Source organism: Barbus barbus (assembly GCF_936440315.1).
Source record: "Barbus barbus genome assembly, chromosome: 29".
Classification (NCBI taxonomy): domain Eukaryota; kingdom Metazoa; phylum Chordata; class Actinopteri; order Cypriniformes; family Cyprinidae; genus Barbus; species Barbus barbus.
Window position 1 is genome coordinate 8,976,967 of NC_136757.1, and position 18,370 is coordinate 8,995,336.

Here is an 18,370-nt window from a genome sequence, read left to right on the forward strand (position 1 = left end):
ATTTGGTAAAACATATCTATGTTGAAACGGCTAATAATAAAATGTGACATTCTGTAGTTTTGTCTCATATTCATCTTTTAATCATATTTACAAATGTCTTGACTCCACAGCCAATGGAGCAATTTTAGAGCAATCTTTACTGTTCCAATACTTTTGGAGGGCACTGTATATATATATATATATATATATATATATATATATATATATATATATATATATACAGGGCCTGAAATTAACACCCGACCACGCGCCAAATGCGGGTGAATTTTGCAATTGGCGGGTAAAACTGTCAATCTACCTGCCACATTGGCGGGTAGCCAATGAGAATCGAGTGATTCATTAGTTGTTGTTTTTTTGCGTCTGTTGTTGTTTTTCTTTTTTTAAGTCTGCCATTTCGTTGGATTTTAGCTCAAAATGTGGCGGCACATTACTGGGGTAAAGAGGCCAGCTGAAACGAACAACCAACAAAAAGACGAGGTACTTCAATACACACAAGTGCATTGGGAACATTACACATTCTATTCTAAATCAAAACATGAATAAAAATTTTGCAAATTTGTTATTACTTTACAGAAAGTGAAGAAAAAGGAATATTAGGCTGTTCAAAAAATAGAAGTGTCTGCATTTTTCTTTACAAAGTCAAACATTTACTGTTTAAACCAAAAAATGCTTGAAGATTTAGCTTTTCTTGTGAATGACTGAACTAACATTTAGGTGTATCGAACGGTTCACGGGCAAGTTCCAAATGGAAGTGATCATCCCTATCCCCTTGGAGTGGGGACTTTGGAATGAACAGGGCAAGTGCGAGCCATTATTTAGTCGTTTGAAATGCACTTGGTGAAGGGAGCGTAATTTCCTCATTATCTTCAGCTGGGATGTTCCACCATGCTTCACTGTTTTCACAGTGTACTGTGGCTTGAATTCAGTGTTTGGGGGTCATCTGACAAACTGTCTGGCTTCTAGACCCAAAAAGAACAATCTTGCTTCATCAGTCCACAAAATATTACGCCATTTCTATTTAGGCCAGTCAATGTGTTCTTTGGCAAATTGTAACCTCTTAATTTTTTCAACAATGGGACTTTGCGGGGGCTTTTTGCTGACAGCTTGGCTTCACATAGGCGTCTTCTAAATGTTACAATACTCACAGGTAACTTTAGACTTTCTTTGATCACCCTGGAGCTGATCATTGGCTGAGTCTTTGCCATTTTGGCTATTCTTCGATCTATTCGAATGGTAGTTTTCTGTTTTCTTCCATATCTTTCTGGTTTTGGTTGCTATTTTAAAGCATTTGATATAATTTTAGCTGAGCAGCCTATCATATTCTTCACTTCTTTATATGTTTTCCCCTCTCTAATCAACTTTTTAATCAAAGTACGCTATTCTTTTGAACAATGTCTGGAATGACCCATTTTACTCAGATTTTCAGTGAGAAATGCACAGTACAACATTTGATGCCTTCGTTCTTAAATAAGGGCCACTTGTTTGACACCAGAATGATTTTTTCACAGAATGATTTACCTCTCTAATTAAACTCCACACTGCTATTATTTTGAACACGCCCTTTTCGGTACACAACAAAGTATATATATACTTTTTTATCTCATCAAAAACTGGAAAACAAAAGTTGGTTTAAAAAAAAAAAAAGGTATATTTAATTTCAGACCTTGCTATTACATGTTTTGGATACTGATGTGTGAATTTGGTGATGAATACTCTTCTGAGTGTTGTATGGGAGAGAAATGTGAGAATGTTACTTAATAAGTGGCATCACACAGTGGGTGATATCCAGATGTACTTTTATTTCTTGTGAGTTACTTCTTTCAGCCCTATCAAAGAACAGTCTGTCCTATAAATAAACTAAATAACTAATAATTAGAAAATAGGAAACCAGTAAAGTCGACTGCAGATCTGTCTGCATTACAGCCTTCATTATATGTTAAGTCTAAGAAAGTTAATAGTCTGTTTGAATATGTTTGAAATATACATGCTTATGATTCAAAGATATAAATTCCCAATGCATAGCTGATGAAAGACATACTACAGATGAAGAGCTGAAGTTTTTGTGTGATAAGAGATCAGAGTTGAGAGCTTAAGGCTTGATGTATGGATTCAGCAACATAGTCCAGGTTACGGCTGTTAATGGCACTGACATTCAGACACCCGTTGGGTAACAAGTAGATATGTTTCTTCTGAACCAGAAACTCAACCTGTTGAGCTGATAGAGAATATGAAATTTATTTAGTGTTTGCATTTAAATGTATACAGTAGTATTGAGATTCCCTGTGTAATGTTAGTACTGTTTGCTGTTATGTATCACTCACTATTGAGTCCGAAACAGCAATAAAGCCCTCCAGGTTTTATTATGTGATCCCAATGCCACGGACCACCCAATAGCCTCAGTCTCTCACGCAGACGCTCTCGGATTAGCATGCAGCGCTCAACGATGGCCTTCACACTCTCCTGCCTGAGAAAAACTTCAGAATCATTTGCTAAAAAGAGCAGTTTTTAATTTCAGCACTGCCTCTGCATAAAGAATACAAAGCCTTGGGCATTTGTTCATCTCATAATCACAAGTGTAATGTTCAGATTGAGATGTTCTTAAATTGTAATGGCAGTAATGGGGTAATTGATTTCTCATTATTTGAACACTAAGCTGTACTGAAATGCTCATGGTCAAGAACAACTTCATCTATTCAGGCAGCTTTGATGTAAAGACACTGTGACAATCAGATGTTCTAATAGTAAAGTTGAGATTTTTTAAGGGCTTTGTTTATTCATGGCCACATACACGCAAAATGTGTTTGTACTTAAGCCATACTTACAATGTATGAATGACTTTGCATTATGTGACAAAATGTCAAACAAAATGGCAGAGAAAATACAAGAAACCAATCGTCATTTCAGGAGATATACTGTTGAAAACTAATAGAAAGTAATGTACTAAAAAGTTTGCATTGAGAGATAAAGTTGTGTTTTTCTATCCCTTGGTGGAAACGCCAAATGCCAGTTGGTTTGATACTTTGTATGTATCGTTATCCATGCACATTAAGTGTGATTTACTGTAAGCACCCAAATAGTTTGTATAAGGTCACTATTATATTAGGTACTGAGTTTCTTTAAATGAATAAATAAAATGATCAATTAAAAGGTTTATGAAAAAATCTGTACTAGGAACAAGAGCAGAGGTGAAATGCAAAGAATGTACAGTACAGATGTTAAATGAGCATTTTAATCATGTCAAAAAGCATAAATGAAAGGAATAAGTCTTACCACTCAATTAGATTGGCAGGATTATTTAATACAGTGGCAACCACCCTGGCCCCTTCCATCGGTGGGCAGGACCAAAGCTTCTGAACGAGTTTCTCAGCTTGAGATTGTACGGCCAACAGGTTCTGCTTTAACACAGAGAGCAGATGGCCCACTCTCTCACCTATCAATGAGAATATCCCAAAAATGTTGAGTAGCTTAAGATGTAAATAACATATAGACATGCATCTCTGGAGCAATATCTAAACTGTAACCCAACTACAAATGGCAAACACACCATAAAGTCCAAAGTTGTGAGAAAAAGATTGAGCACAGAGAAGCTCAAGCCCCAAAGATACACAGTAGCGAACAGGCCAGGCGTCTTGCTCAAGAGAGCCACTGCCCAAGCCTTGGGCAGACATCAAGAAGAATGGAAATAATTGTCGCTTCTAATTGAGAGAAAGAGACAGAATGGGATTAAAAGACTGACTTCTGCTGCATTCAAGGAACCATGGTATATCAAACACTACTCACCCATTCTGTGGCTATTAGTGATAAAAGCTTGAACTATGCTATGTATAAACTAATCGTGATGAGATCAAAGCCATTAATGGTCAGTCTAGTATTAGGGTTCAACGGGGCTAAAAGTGCACCAGGGCAATAGGCAAATTTGATTTTATTCTCCTCTAAATCATTTGATGGCACAAGCTTGCAGCGCTTTCCTGAACATCTGTGTTTAACTGTATGTGGAATATATTTGATGCTTGATGCGACTGTGGGCAGAAATGCAATATTGATTATGTGCTATAATTTGATCTAATATTTATTGTTGTTGTTTTTGTTATAGACTTATAGCAAATGAGAATCAATAAAACTATGAAATATATTTTGAGAAAAACATGAATGATTTTCTGTTTTGTTCAATGTAATTAATACTATTTATAATTATTTTTAATGATTTTTTTTAATAACTGAAGAATATGTGAAAGTATGGTATTTGGGGTAAAAAAGTGTCCCTAAAAGCATAATAACTCACATAATAATAAATATCTGGCAGAATTTTATGAATTTGTTTTTTAATTTAAGAAAAATCTGAACTATTAAATAGTTAAAATGAGATGGTTAATATAATTAATAGTTGGGTGTCTTCACTGTGTTTATGATGAAACCATCATATATAAAAATGTTATATTCATATTATATAACAAAATAAGTACATAGCATATTAAATTATTATGGGATCTCTTTTAATACTTTCAGAATCTTCCTTTTTTTCATCATATTTTAATAACACTATATTTATTTTAAACTTTGCAGATTGTTTTGAATATGTATTAACTTAGATACTTAAAAAAAACTTCAGCCAGACACAAGTATTTGTTTCATACAGCCTTTTAACCCCTCACCGCCTATACGATTTTTAAACAAAATGTGTTGCTCCATAAATGTTCAATAAAACATTTTTTTTTTTCTGCAGTCATGCACAATGTAAAGAGTGAAAAGCACATCTTCCTTAAGGTATGCTTTTAGCCCAGTTATACCCATTACATCTGACAGCATTTATTAACCATAATTATTTATTTACTTGTTTTAATAAGAGCACATAGAGACTATGGATTATTGATAGAAAAACCTGAAAGAAAGTGTTTAAAAACTACAGAAAGCCTCTGATCCTCATGGGGAAATGTTTAGTGAAGCTGAAATTTAATTGATCTTACCCTGAAGGGTCTAACTAGCCTTACACACCTGATAATGAATGCTATAAATGATTGAACTCTCTCACTCTACTCAACTGGGAAGGATGTCAGTTCTTAAACTCAATTTGGTGCTTCGTTTTGAGACCTTACCACCATGACCTCAGCCACATGTTTCCAGTTCTCCTGAGAAAGTTCAGCACCGGTGGGACGGTGGCCTGAAGCAAACAGGACCACCACGCATCGTTCCGGAGCGTTCTTCAAGTCATGCACCATATTTTCCACACACACTCCATTGGATTCTGCATCCCAGTACCGATAATGTTGCACATCCTCAATCCCTGCTGCCTTAAATATACCAGTCAGCGAGTCTTCAAGAAATTATAGAGAAATTAAAATGTGTTATGACTGCATATTCAAAACTAAAATATTTGTAGGATTTATATTTAGGTTTGGTCTAAAAATACTGTCTAGGGTTGCACCAGCTCTTCATAAGTTCTTGCTTAAATTGGTATGTAAAGTCCACACTACAGGTCTAATAACTTCTAGCTTTGAACTTTATCGGTGGCACCATTTGTTTTTAAGACCTTCTAACATGTGAGCCAAAGTTGTTGAAATGCTGTGAATTTCAGTTTATTATTGATTCTAACCTAATGTAACTAATGTTTCCATTAACATTCAGAAACTGTATTTGAAATGACCAAGGATCAATAAATAAATACTGATACAAAAACATAATGAAATTGAATTTTATTATAATTGATTTTATTTGACATGCACAATTCAGATCAATGCACACAAAGGCATACCTTTAGGTCGGGTTTGTGTTGAAGAGACAATAATTTATTCACATAATGTTCTCGCTCTTAAAATGAGAGAGTAAATGGCAACAGTATCATATATGTGTAAAGGACTGAAGTCTGTCTGATAAAACAAGAACTTATTGATGCAAATTCAGTCAATCTGCTATTTTAATGGAGGCCTGGTTGGAGGCTTAGATGACTTTGTTTCATCCAAGTTTAATGGTACAATGAAAAATATTTAGAAGTGTGTAAGTTGTAGCCCATTTTATGTCAAAATGAAACTAAACTGATGCGCAGCTGGTGCAACTGGCCCTGGAAAGTTACAATTTAATTTCTACATAACAGAACAATCTCTGCATGGCATGTGCACATTTTGTACTCACCATCACAGGGAGAGGACAGCAAGATGGGTCCACTCCAGGAAGAGCTTGAACAGTAGCAGGATCTCAGTAACTCTGCGCCCAGACGCACAGCTCCAGTACATCCAACTGTCTGGATGCCGAACACCTACCGCATTTCCAAACACATTTCATCTGAGCTGATAATTTGGAAACAAAGTCTAACCCACAACATAAAAATTAAGAAATCATATTTTCTCATTTTATTTGTCTTATCTTATTGTTTTAGTGGATATAATAAGTAAGTTTGGGGCTATAATTTAAATTATATTTATTTATTTATTTTTAAAGGCTACTCTTTGTACAGCAGTCGTTGTTAACTCTAAATGTATTTTAAAGGGGCCATATGATACGATTTCAACATTCCTTTCTCTTTGGAGTGTTACAAGCTGTTTGTGCATAGATAAGATCCCTGAAGTTACAAAGACTAAAGTCTCAAAACCAAAGAGATATTCTTTATAAAAGTTAAGACTCGACCACGCCCACCTAAAACGGCTCATTTAAACACGCCCCCACATGTCTACGTCATGGTGTGGGAAGATTTGCAAAACACCGCCCAAATGTATACGCAATGAAAGAAGGTGGAACTATTATTCTCGTTGTAGTATTGTTGCTGCCGCCGGTGCCATGTTGTGGAGATGCTGTGTTTCATAATGAAAGTGAAAGTACGCATCCAAACGAGGACACAACTAGAAATCAGTGGTTAAGTTGTATTTACAACACTGTTCCAGAACAGTTCAACCCAAATATTAGAGTGTGTGCAGCGCATTTTACGGAGGACTATTTCCTGAACCTGGAATAGTAGCCTACAATGCCAGCTGTGCACAAAGGCTGTTTCTATAATGTGGGGCAATTCCAACTTTGCAATGACAGTCTGGTGCTTCTGACTCACAGCCTGTAAGTACGTTTTCTTATTTAAAGAATTTGCCACTGACGATTCAAACGTGAGTTTTGAGCAGTGTAGAGTATTGCTTGTTGTTCATCCTTTCTCCGATCACAAATGCAGACATGGTAATGTTTACGCGGCGCGATGCAACGCGACACGTAAAATGCCAGTATAAGTCATTATAATCAGTAATTATAATTATGTCCCCACTGGATGCAACAATGGGTTTTATTGTTTTTGTGTCATCGCACCGGGACACGGCATCGCAATACGTTATGGGGCGTGAGGTATACGGCCAGTCACAACGCACTGGATAGCTGGCCAATCAGAGCACGCCTCGCTTCTCAGAACGATGAGCTTTGTAGAAATCGGCGCGTTTCAGAAATGCGGGGCATAGAGGAGCAACAATAATGTACAGTATGTGGAAAATAATGTTTTTTCAACCTTAAACTGTATAAACACATTGCATTACACCAAATACACAAAATAATGTTCTTTTTAGCAACGTCATATGACCCCTTTAATGTAGAATATATGTTGCATAAATATATGAAATGCAGAACAGATAAAAAAAATGCTCATGGCTCATCTGCCAGTGGGTACCCCCACGCATAAGAGTGGAACTCTGCCTATAACCTGTCCAATGAAATTGCTCAACATTTAAATAGTCTGGTTCAGTGTTTACTATAAGCTGCAGTGCAGTTTCTCTGAAACCCTCCACCTCCCCCAGCTCCACCTGTCTATATCTGCAACATGATTTATTTGGTAGCTGTACATGCTCACAGCAGATTGTCTGTGTATTGGGGCTGCAACGATATATCGATGCATCGCAATTCGTGGATTGTTTCTGAGATTTTCCAAATACATTGCAATTCTCTCTGGAATCTTAGTTTTTAACAGCAGATGGCGCTCTAATCTAGATTTTTACAACACACTCAAATGCTCACAAAGAAGAGGGCTGAAGTGTGCTTGTGCTTTTGGCGGAGTCATGCAATTGCACTTCAACTCTTCAATTGCTTTTTTCATTCATTCATTCAAACACAGCCCATTGTAAACACCCTTGTAATTCCACTTTAACCTTTTCAAACTTTATGAATGATTATTTGGTGTGTGTAAGGAATTGGAAGCAAGCAGAGTACTGCTGTTTCTAAAGCATGCAGTGCCATCTTCTGTTAAAAACTAAGCTCAGAATCCATTTGAGACAGAATTGTTTTGCATTCAGAAAATCTCTGAATCGATGCAGGATGATTTCTCGATTCACGATGCATCAATTTTATTTTCCCTGCCCTACTGTGTATCTGTTGGCAGGAGCAATTCCATACTTGCTCTGCAGCAGCAGTGTGCGTATACATTAACCAAATACAAACATGAGATTCCTCATATGATTGTAAAGCAATTTGGATGAACAACAATACACAATGAAAGCGCTATATAAATGCTACATTCATTCATTCATTCACTCACACTATTTTCATATCAATTTACATGCTAAAACTATTCAAGTGTTGTCATGATTGAACTTTTTTGAGTATTGTATTTTAGAATGCTGTCATGTGCGAGACACTGCAAAAGATGCACAATGGTCAAACAATGGAACGAAAAAGACAAAACACTGAAAAAGCAGTGCAGTAAATGCCAAAACACATATCTGTGAACAGCTCCTAAGACTTAAAAGGGGAAGAAACATTTCTGACCTAACAGACTGTAAGCAGTGTCATGGTAGATATTTTTATTTAGTGTGCAAGGGGACCCAGATTAAAAACGCAACATGCAATAATTAATATTTTATCAAACAAGCAAAACTGCAGTTGATATTTTCAGTTACTGATCACCTTGTATTTTCAATTTATAGAAAATAACGTGTTCTAATAGAAAAAAAGATGAGTTGATGCCAGCGGAATCTATAGTTTAAAGCAAATAATCTGCAGTAGGTGCAACAACTGGACTTGAGATATCAATGGGTAATTTATGTCAATTTTAGACACTTTATCATAATCATCTAATAATTAAGCCTTCCTGTAACTCAGCACCATAGAAAATGGCACTAGAAACGCCAAGGTCATGGGTTCAGTTCCCAGGGAAAGCAGGAACTGATCAAATTTTTTATTTTAAATGCATTGTAAATCACTTTAGATAAATGTACATTTACATTTATGCATTTAGCAGACGCTTTTATCCAAAAGACGCTTTTACATTGCATTCAAGTTACAGTTTTTACATTTTATCAGCTCTTGAGATAAATGAGTTGAATGTACTGTAAATCTGGCATTTTAATAATCAAATATACAATTTTTGGAAGTTGCATTCGAAATGAACTCTGCTCAAACATCACGTCACCTCCTTTCAATTGGGCATGATGGCCAATCCTGACTGTGTGTGAAAAACAGACTCGCCATAATAAGACACCTGAGCTTGTTTGTCTGTCTCAAGCTTTGAGATTTCTGGGGGACAATCATGGAGAAACGTTTTCTGAGAAAGACCAAATGTCAAACCAAATGAGTCACAATTTCTGTTTTATAGGTTTCACAACCTTAAGTACCCCATGGGGTAAACATGCCCCTGGTAGGAAATCATTGCTCTGCATTGCTCGTTTAAATCGTGTGGATTTGCTTGTTCCATCTGGTTCCAACAGCTTAAGGTTGAAGGAAATGTAAAGACTGGGATTTGTATCAGGCATTCAACTGTCTTAACCGGAATATTAACACTTAGTGTTAATCAGTTTAATAACAGTAAATCGACCAGTGGAGGTTAGTTTCTATTCAGCACCAGCATCTCTAATCTGACGTGGATGACTAACCCATTTGCGTCACATAATCTCCATAGTTCAATAATCAAAAGCTATATGTAGTTTACAGCTTGCACTGACATTTCCAGATAGCGTTGAAGGCGATCGGCTTTACACAGTCTACAAGCAAACTACACAGTGGGTTTGTACTAAGCTTCCTCCGCGCTATCAGTGTATTCAGCTTGCAAGTCGCTGTTGATCACAGTCGGCACTGGGAATTGACGTGGGCTTTCAACAATTGTGGGAATGTATTTTTCTAAAGATGGTCTACAGAGTGACGTCGGTTACTGAAAATAATTAAGAGGATGTTACCCTGCTTTCCACAATGGCGGGGCTATCTTTGCCCAATGCAAGTTCGGTTGCCTTTCTGGTGAATTCTGGGATCCCAAGGATGGGTGGGTACTCTGGGGTTAGAGTCGGGTCTGTGGCAATTTGCTGCTTGATTTTTCGTACAAGAGGAAGCCATGTGGTGTGTCCATGCTCTCCAACATACTCTATAGAAAGATAGAAATGTACATATGATTATAAACTAGCAGTGTTGTATGCATTAGAAGAAAGTAAGCTGTATACTAACAGTCAAAGGCTTGGAATGATTAAGGATTTTTTATGTTTTTGAAAGAAGCCTTTTCTGCTCGTCAAAGCTGTTTCTATTTGATTACAATTACAGTATGATTACAGTAAAAACAGTAACGTCAAAAAAAACAAAAACAACAACATTTCTTCATATTATCAATGTTCAAAACAGCTATGCTGCTTAATATTTTGAGGTAAGTTTGCGGTAAAATGTATAATTTTTAAAGAATTTAACTTTTTTTTTCAGCAATGACACATTAATGAAAAGTGACAGTAAAGACATTTGTAAAGTTACAAAAAATTTAAATTTAAAATAAATTATGTGAATTTTGTTCAATATGTTGATCAATAATGTATGACTGTTTTGACAAAAATATTCATCATAATTATTATTATTTTTAAATGCCAAATTAGCATATTAACATGATTTCTGAATGATCATGTGACACTAAAGACCAGAGTAATGGCTGGTGAATATTCAGTTTCTAAATTATTATTATTATTACTATTATTTTAAATATTACAAAAATTATAAAAAAAATCATAAAAAAATCTATAAATCATAATTATTCCAGACTTTTAACCAGTAGTGTTAAATTGTCATTTTTTAGGGTGAAGTATTCCTTGAGAATAGAATGGTTTTTGGAAAAATCAATCAAACAATAAGAACATCTGTGGTCATGAAGTCATTTGAAAAACTGGTTTTGGCTTATCTAAAGGACATCACTGGACCCTCACAGGACCCCCTGCAGTTTGCCTACAGAGCAAACAGGTCTGTGGATGATGCAGTCAACATGGGACTGCATTACACACTACAACACCTAGACAGACCAGGGACTTATGTGAGGATCCTGTTTGTGGACTTCAGCTCGGCCTTTAACACTATCATTCCAGACCTCCTCCTGCCCAAACTAACTCAGCTCTCCGTCCCCACCTCTATCTGTCAGTGGATCAACAGCTTCCTGACAGACAGGCAGCAGCTAGTGAGGCTGGGAAAATACACATCCAGCACCCGCACCATCAGCACTGGAGCACCTCAGGGCTACGTTCTCTCCCCACAGCTCTTCTCCCTCTACACCAACGACTGCACATCTAAAGACCCCTCTGTCAAGCTCCTGAAGTTTGCAGACGACACCACACTGATCAGCCTCATCCAGGACGGCGACGAGTCTGCCTACAGACAGGAGGTTAAGGAGCTGGCTGTCTGGTGCAGTCTTAACAACCTGGAGCTTAACACGCTCAAAACTGTGGAGATGATAGTGGACTTCAGGAGAAACCCCCCTGCTCTACCCCCACTCACCATCATGAACAGCACTGTGACTGCAGTGGAGTCATTCAGATTCCTGGGCACCACAATTTCTCAGGACCTGAAGTGGGACATTCACACTGACTCTATTGTGAAAAAGCCGAGCAGAGGTTGTACTTCCTTCGCCAGCTGAGGAAGTTCAACCTGCTACAGGAGCTGCTGAAACAGTTCTACTCTGCCATCATCGAATCCGTCCTCTGCACTTCAGTAACTGTCTGGTTCAGCTCAGCTACCAAATCTGACCTCAGAAGACTACGGAGGGTAGTCCGGACTGCTGAGCTAATCATTGGTACAACCCTCCCCACTCTTCAAGAACTGTACTCATCCAGAGTGAGCAAAAGATATGGTAAAATCACTCTGGACCCCTCACACCCAGCACACTCCCTCTTTGAACTGTTACCGTCTGGTCAACTCTACAGAGCTCGGAGCAGCAGAACGACCAGACACAGAAACAGTTTCTTCCCTCAGGCAATACATCTCATGAACATTTGCACTCTTAACAATAAACATGAAACACACAACACTATCATACTTTTTATTTTCATTTTACACACATACTTATTACATTTAAAATTTGCACCTAACATACCTGTACATACCAAATTGTCTATTTTGTATATTGTGTTTGTGCTATTTGGCACATTGTCCATTTTTGTATATTTGTACATTATTTTATTTTTAATTATCTGTGTCCTGTCCTGTTGCTGTCATTCTGTCGTACTGTGGAGCTACTGCCACTAAATCAAATTCATGTGCAAACATACCTGGCAATAAAGCTGATTATGATTCTGAAACTGAAAAGCTATTGTTTGTAAAAAGTAGGTGGTATTTGGCAACTTTTGCAGACTGCATCATCAATATGTTTGGTGTATCAATATTATTTTCCTGTATTTCTAACATTTCATGAGTACATTAGCATGTAAATGACCTTAAGAGTCTAACACACAACTAAAATTCAATTTTGATTTCATAGGTTTCTTTTGTGTGCCATCGTCATTACAGGCCGTAGTCCGTGTCCAGTGTGGGGCAGAGGCAGTAAAATCACTCACCCCTCCCTGCCAGATTCACTTTATCGGGGTGCGTGTCTCGCTTGAAATCCTCTAGACGCTTCATTTCAGATGACATGAACACTGCACCATCAAATACAGAGCAAGCAGACATCTTTTCTCACTGTAAACAGCACTAATTCTGCAGCTCTATGTCAATGACAATGTGCAAGGGTTTGTTTACTGTCTGTTGCTAAGATGCATGACTGTTTCCTAGCAACAGCTCATATAAACTCTGCCATAGGTCATGATGTTATACCCTCACCAAGCTAGAAATCAAAATAAATTTTATAATTAACATGCTGCCAAAAGTGTGATTCACAAATATTTGACCTACACTATATACTTTATTTCTCACTTTTTTTTTTTTTTTTTACATTCTGTGTACAATTAGGTATGCATCTCAGTCTACAGATAGGGAAAAATACATTGGATAAAATTGTGGTATTATTTACACAGACTATTTTTTTTTTTTTTTTACAAACACTGTGGCGCTTCAGTAATAACTACTGGCACAATCATTGTCCCACAGGACCCATCATGGTTCACAGTCAAAATAAGCTCTCATCGCAGGCATTTAATCATCTTCATCCTCCTCATCCTCCTCCTCCCCCTCTGTCATCTCAATGGGATTCACTGCAAAAAAAAAAAAGGCAGAAATGAATTTTTAGCAATAGCATGGTTGAGCACCATTTAGAATTACAATACAAAACTGAAAGTATTTGTATTTTTTTAATATATTAAAATACTAATATTTACATACATGGGAATCATGGAATATTTCAGGAAACTACAATAACCAAGTAAATTTTTCATGTCAATATTTCTAAAATTATCTGACCGTGTTGAGGTGGATATTTTGCAGTGTATATAGCAAACAGAAATCAATATTGGTGCCGGCTTTATTTGTTTTCATAGTATTAAAGAAATGTTTACAATCAACTAAAAAAAAAAAAAAAAAAAAAAAAAAAAAAAAAAATGCTTGTGTTGGACTATTGAAGCTGTGTAACCATGTTGAAATTTATAAATCCTCCAGTCATTGCAATTCAAATTTCCAGCCAGCCATTTTCACACTTGTGAATTAGCAAGGAGCTAAAATAGAGTTTTGCCCAACCCTGAAAAACAAACAAATAATACAAGAATTCCAATGTAAGCTCTTACATGTTATATGCTGAGCAGAGATGAACACAGGTCCTTTACCCGAACACAGTTTAAAGGTAACAGGGGGAATAAGCTCCAAACCAGGAAAACTGATCTGCAACATGACAAAATATCCAGTCTTATATGAGATAAGTTTTTGAAGTCTTTCAATCAAACTATTGGCCCCAATAATTCACCATTGGCATACAGTGGCGGAGGGTGGCAATGGGCAGTGGTTTGGAAGCTCCGACACCGTCACAAACGGCCACTATATGCATCTCGTCTCCTGCCTCCTCACTAAGACATATCTGTGAAAATAGAAGTCAGGCAATTTTACTGTAATAACAAACCTGTTGAAGATGTGTGTGGAGGTTATCAGGCTCACTCATACGGTTTTTAAATAGATCATTCAATAAATGCAATCTTTAAAAATTTAAATGACCCATAAATTCAAGGTGAACTTCCCAAATATCCTGGCCAATCATTTATAATGAGAGAGAAGGTGGACTACAAAATGATAAAAAGCATCAACGCGGATGCATTAGTTTTTAATCAATTCTGCACGTTATTTTAAGGCTTGAGTTAATTAATAAACTACTGAATAAATGACAAACATGGCTGCCTTTACTTTATTTTATGAATCAAACATTGCTCATCAACAAGCAATTTACTTAAAAGAATGGATTCAATGAATTGGATAATGCCATGCTTCGTTCACAAATCCAGTACTCGAGTTCAGATCATTAAATCGACTGATCCACTCACAACAACGACTAACAACTCTGCAAGCTGAATAACATACGCCATGGAAGAAGAAAAAAGTTTGTAATGACATGTAGGTGAGTAAACGTTGACATTTTCCATGCCGAGGTATGAAGCCCCAAATCTAGGTTACCGTTTTGATGAAAAACTGGTTCTCCAGAAGGTCATTTTCTGCTTGAAAGACAGCTGTGGTCTCTGAACCACTGAGCACACAACCTTTCAGGAAAGAAAGTGCAAGTTAAAAGCGACTAAAACAATTCAGGCAATTGCACAGGCTCGTTGTACAGGACTTACCCCAGTGAACACATGCCCTGTCCGACACAGATGATGAGCTGGATAACTCCGACAGACTGATTGAAGCTACAGAGTCATTTTCGATAAAACAGCTTGTCATTTCAATCAGCATGAACGCTGTTCGGGTGAAACGGCGTGACAAGAGAATCTTTCTGTACCTTTTCTTCACCTAAACTAGTCAACTCGACCCCAATCGTAAATTTGTTTACAAAGGGGCGCTTAATATTCCTTTTCCTGGTAAAATAATCAACGAGGTGTGGTTCAGATCAGTATATCAACCACCTGGAGCAAAACAGTTATTTTGTTTTAATATAGACAGTGCCATTCACATTGACGCACACCTGTAAACAGCGAGGAAAAACACTGCACGCAGATAGCGGATAAATTGGGTCGGGTGATGATGAACTTCAGGTGTTTTTCCTGAGCGCGTGACGCGCTTCATCAGACACTAGAGGGCGCGCGAGGTCTTCTGATCAAGTTTGTTGCCTGAGGAAACTTCATCCTTCATCATTTGTAAAATACATAATTTTTGAATAACTGTTCAATTAGCTTGCTTTTATTTTTATGTGTAACTTTTTTGTTTTATGCGGTTTATTTTTTTTTGTTGAGGTGTATTTATTTTATGGAATAATTTAATGGGGTGGCAGGTATGTGCTTTATGTTCGTACTTTTTGTTTTATGTTCATACTTTTTGTTTTCAAATTATTCTCTCACTGTATTGAAAATGTTTGATGCATTTATTTTCTGTATCTAGGTTGACTTTAGTATCTTTACTTTTGGTCACAGGTTAAATCATAATCTTTCAGATGACAGCTGTCTTTTAAATATGTATCAGTCTAGGGGCCAGAGCATGTGATTCACGCTGAGAGATTATTATCACTCTAAAAATGACCGACTTGTGTTTTAAAATGAAACTATTGACTTCTGATTCATATGTCAAGCACTTATGCATTTTCTCTCTGTATTTCATCTTTCTGTCTAAAGCAGGTGAATGCTCCTTGCTTTTCCACAGTCACTTACTAGACTGTCTCACACAGACACTATTCTTCTTTAATTAAAATAAAATAATTTGCTCATTTAATTGGATAAAATAAAGTAGTATGTCACTCAAATGTTATATTATTTTTTAACAACATGGATAAGCGTGGTTTATTCATGTGACGCAAAGCTGAATTTTCAGCATCTTTACTCCAGTCTTCAGTGTAACATTATCCTTCAGAAATCATTCTAATAAGCTGATATGCCTCTTTTCTTTTTATTATCATTGTACAAAACTGTTATGCAGCTTTTTGTCTTGGAAATCATGATAGTTTTTCTTCAGGATTATTTGATGAAGTTTAAAAGAACAACATTTATTTGAAATAGAAATATTTTGTTACATTTGAATTCTTCTGACCTTTAGTTAACCTGTTATGATTTTTATTGTCTTGTGATTTTCACACATGCCTCCCACTGTTGTTGCAGGGTGAAATTCTTGTACACATTGTTTTGGCGGGTGAGTCTGACTGTTGGCTGAGCTGCTTATCAGCTGCCTAACCAATCTGTCCTGCTCTATGACATTTTTACCTCTTCTTTTCTGAGGAATTCTGCACATTCTCTTTTTAGTACGTCCCAAAAGAGCAAGCCACTCACTCCACACTCCATGTTATCCTCGTTATCTCCGGTGCCCCTGTTATCTTGGCATCGGCACCCTGCCCAGACCTGCAGTTTATTTGAGGAACACGCAAACACATAAACGAGCACAACATTATGTAGAATTATGGAGGAAATAGGAATTAATGGAGTTGTTTGGGTTGAGACTAGTCAGTGAAGTGAAATATTCAGGTATTTTAGAATTTAGATGTGTAAACTGGGTTAAGCCCATGAATAGAACGGATCACATATAATTCCCTACACCTTCGTAGTTCGAATTTAAAAATTATATAAAATTGTTTAGGTAATTTTTCAGCTATTATTATTATTATTATATAATTCCCTGCACCATCTATTTTTTCTTTTAATTAAAAATTATATAAAAAATATGGGTTTTAATTATTATTATTATTACTATTATTATTGATAATTTAAGCTTCATTAGTATTAATATTTTCTTCTTCTTTAATTCCCTGCACCATATACATTTTTAATATTAAAAAATACATTAATTTTAATTGATCATTTTTAAGATTCATTGCTATTAGTTATTTTTTATTATTTTATTGAAAACAATTTTGATAGTGACTTTTAATAATGCAAGTTTTGAAATTATGGTTATTATGAACCACTTAAATTACCTTTTTCTATTTTACTTTACATTAAACAAATATTTGAACCCTACATTGAAACCTTTATAAGTATTTTGATAGTGCTGTATTTTCATTTAGTTTAAGCACATCTGTAACAGTTTGGTTATGTGGATTGATACCCTTTAGTTGAATCTCGAATCCCCTTCAATCCACCATTTATTTGTTTTAGAGATTCTGAGCCACTCTGTCTGTCTTCAGCCATGATCTGATATTCCTCTTTAGGAAAACTCATCTTCCCTCCTGACATGATGCTGTTTATTATGGCTTTGAGCGGCATGGGAGGTTTGGAGATCAGTATCTGCTTGGTGCAGGTCATTGACCGGGAGTAGGTACAGTGCTAGCGTTGAAGTATCTTCAAATACCCAGTGCCAGTCTAAATGCCAGTTTGGACATTTTTCCTTGTGTAAATGCTGCAAGGTTATTGTTTTGCCTTGCTCTGTATACACATGTTTTGGTTGATAGCTCAACTTGTACTGCGAATGAGAGTTCTCCTTTGATTGTTTCCAGCCAGTAGAGCTGCAGAGATAAGGGTGTTGTTACATCCTGGTTTGTTGCATTCACCAAATGAGCTTGTAAACAAATGCTCATGCACGCATACTCTACATCTGTCTGGTGAGCTGTAAATAATTTGAAGTATGATGCACTCAGTCATTGTTTGTTTGTTTCTTGCCAGAGTCTGTCACTTATACTGACATCTAGTGGTGAGTATGCACTATAATGTAATTTAACAATTGTGAAGGCAGTCAGAAGGATTTGATAAAATAAAGTGAGTTGGCTGGTTTTATGATCTCAATATGTTGCCCCCCCCCCCCCCCCCCACCATGTGATGCCCTACTACATTTAAAATAAAACTGCTGTTTTAGGCTACTGATATCCCCTGTGAAAAGGAAGTACACATTAGCATACTTATAAAACAAGTATAACACATAGTGTGAACTGAATGCAATGAATTTGGACACTTAATTGAATGTAGAAAAAGTACTTAAGCGTGTCATGACAGTGCACCTAAAGTACAATTAAGTGGCTTGTTACTGCAAGTAGAGTTTTTTTAAATGTATTTTGTAATTTCATGTGCACATGAATTATTTTTATTATTTTTTTTAAGTGATTTATTTCTTTGTGTAATAGGGAGAGTAACTAATATACATCAGT

General features: G+C 36.5%; 1 protein-coding gene across 1 annotated transcript; it reads right to left on the minus strand.

The window, feature by feature from the left end:
• Positions 1-1,780: 1,780 nt before the first annotated feature.
• Positions 1,781-15,045, minus strand: LOC306848923 (aspartate aminotransferase, cytoplasmic-like; the record flags this gene model as incomplete). The annotated part of the gene is made up of 13 exons (XM_079383713.1): positions 1,781-2,215; positions 2,322-2,464; positions 3,271-3,430; positions 3,545-3,695; positions 5,094-5,311; positions 6,127-6,250; positions 10,125-10,306; positions 12,741-12,821; positions 13,317-13,373; positions 13,899-13,992; positions 14,075-14,185; positions 14,773-14,855; positions 14,934-15,045. 13 exons carry the CDS (start codon positions 15,043-15,045, stop codon positions 2,076-2,078), a joined length of 1,656 nt encoding a protein of 551 aa, XP_079239839.1. The 3' UTR covers positions 1,781-2,075.
• Between the last annotated feature and the right edge of the window lie 3,325 nt (positions 15,046-18,370).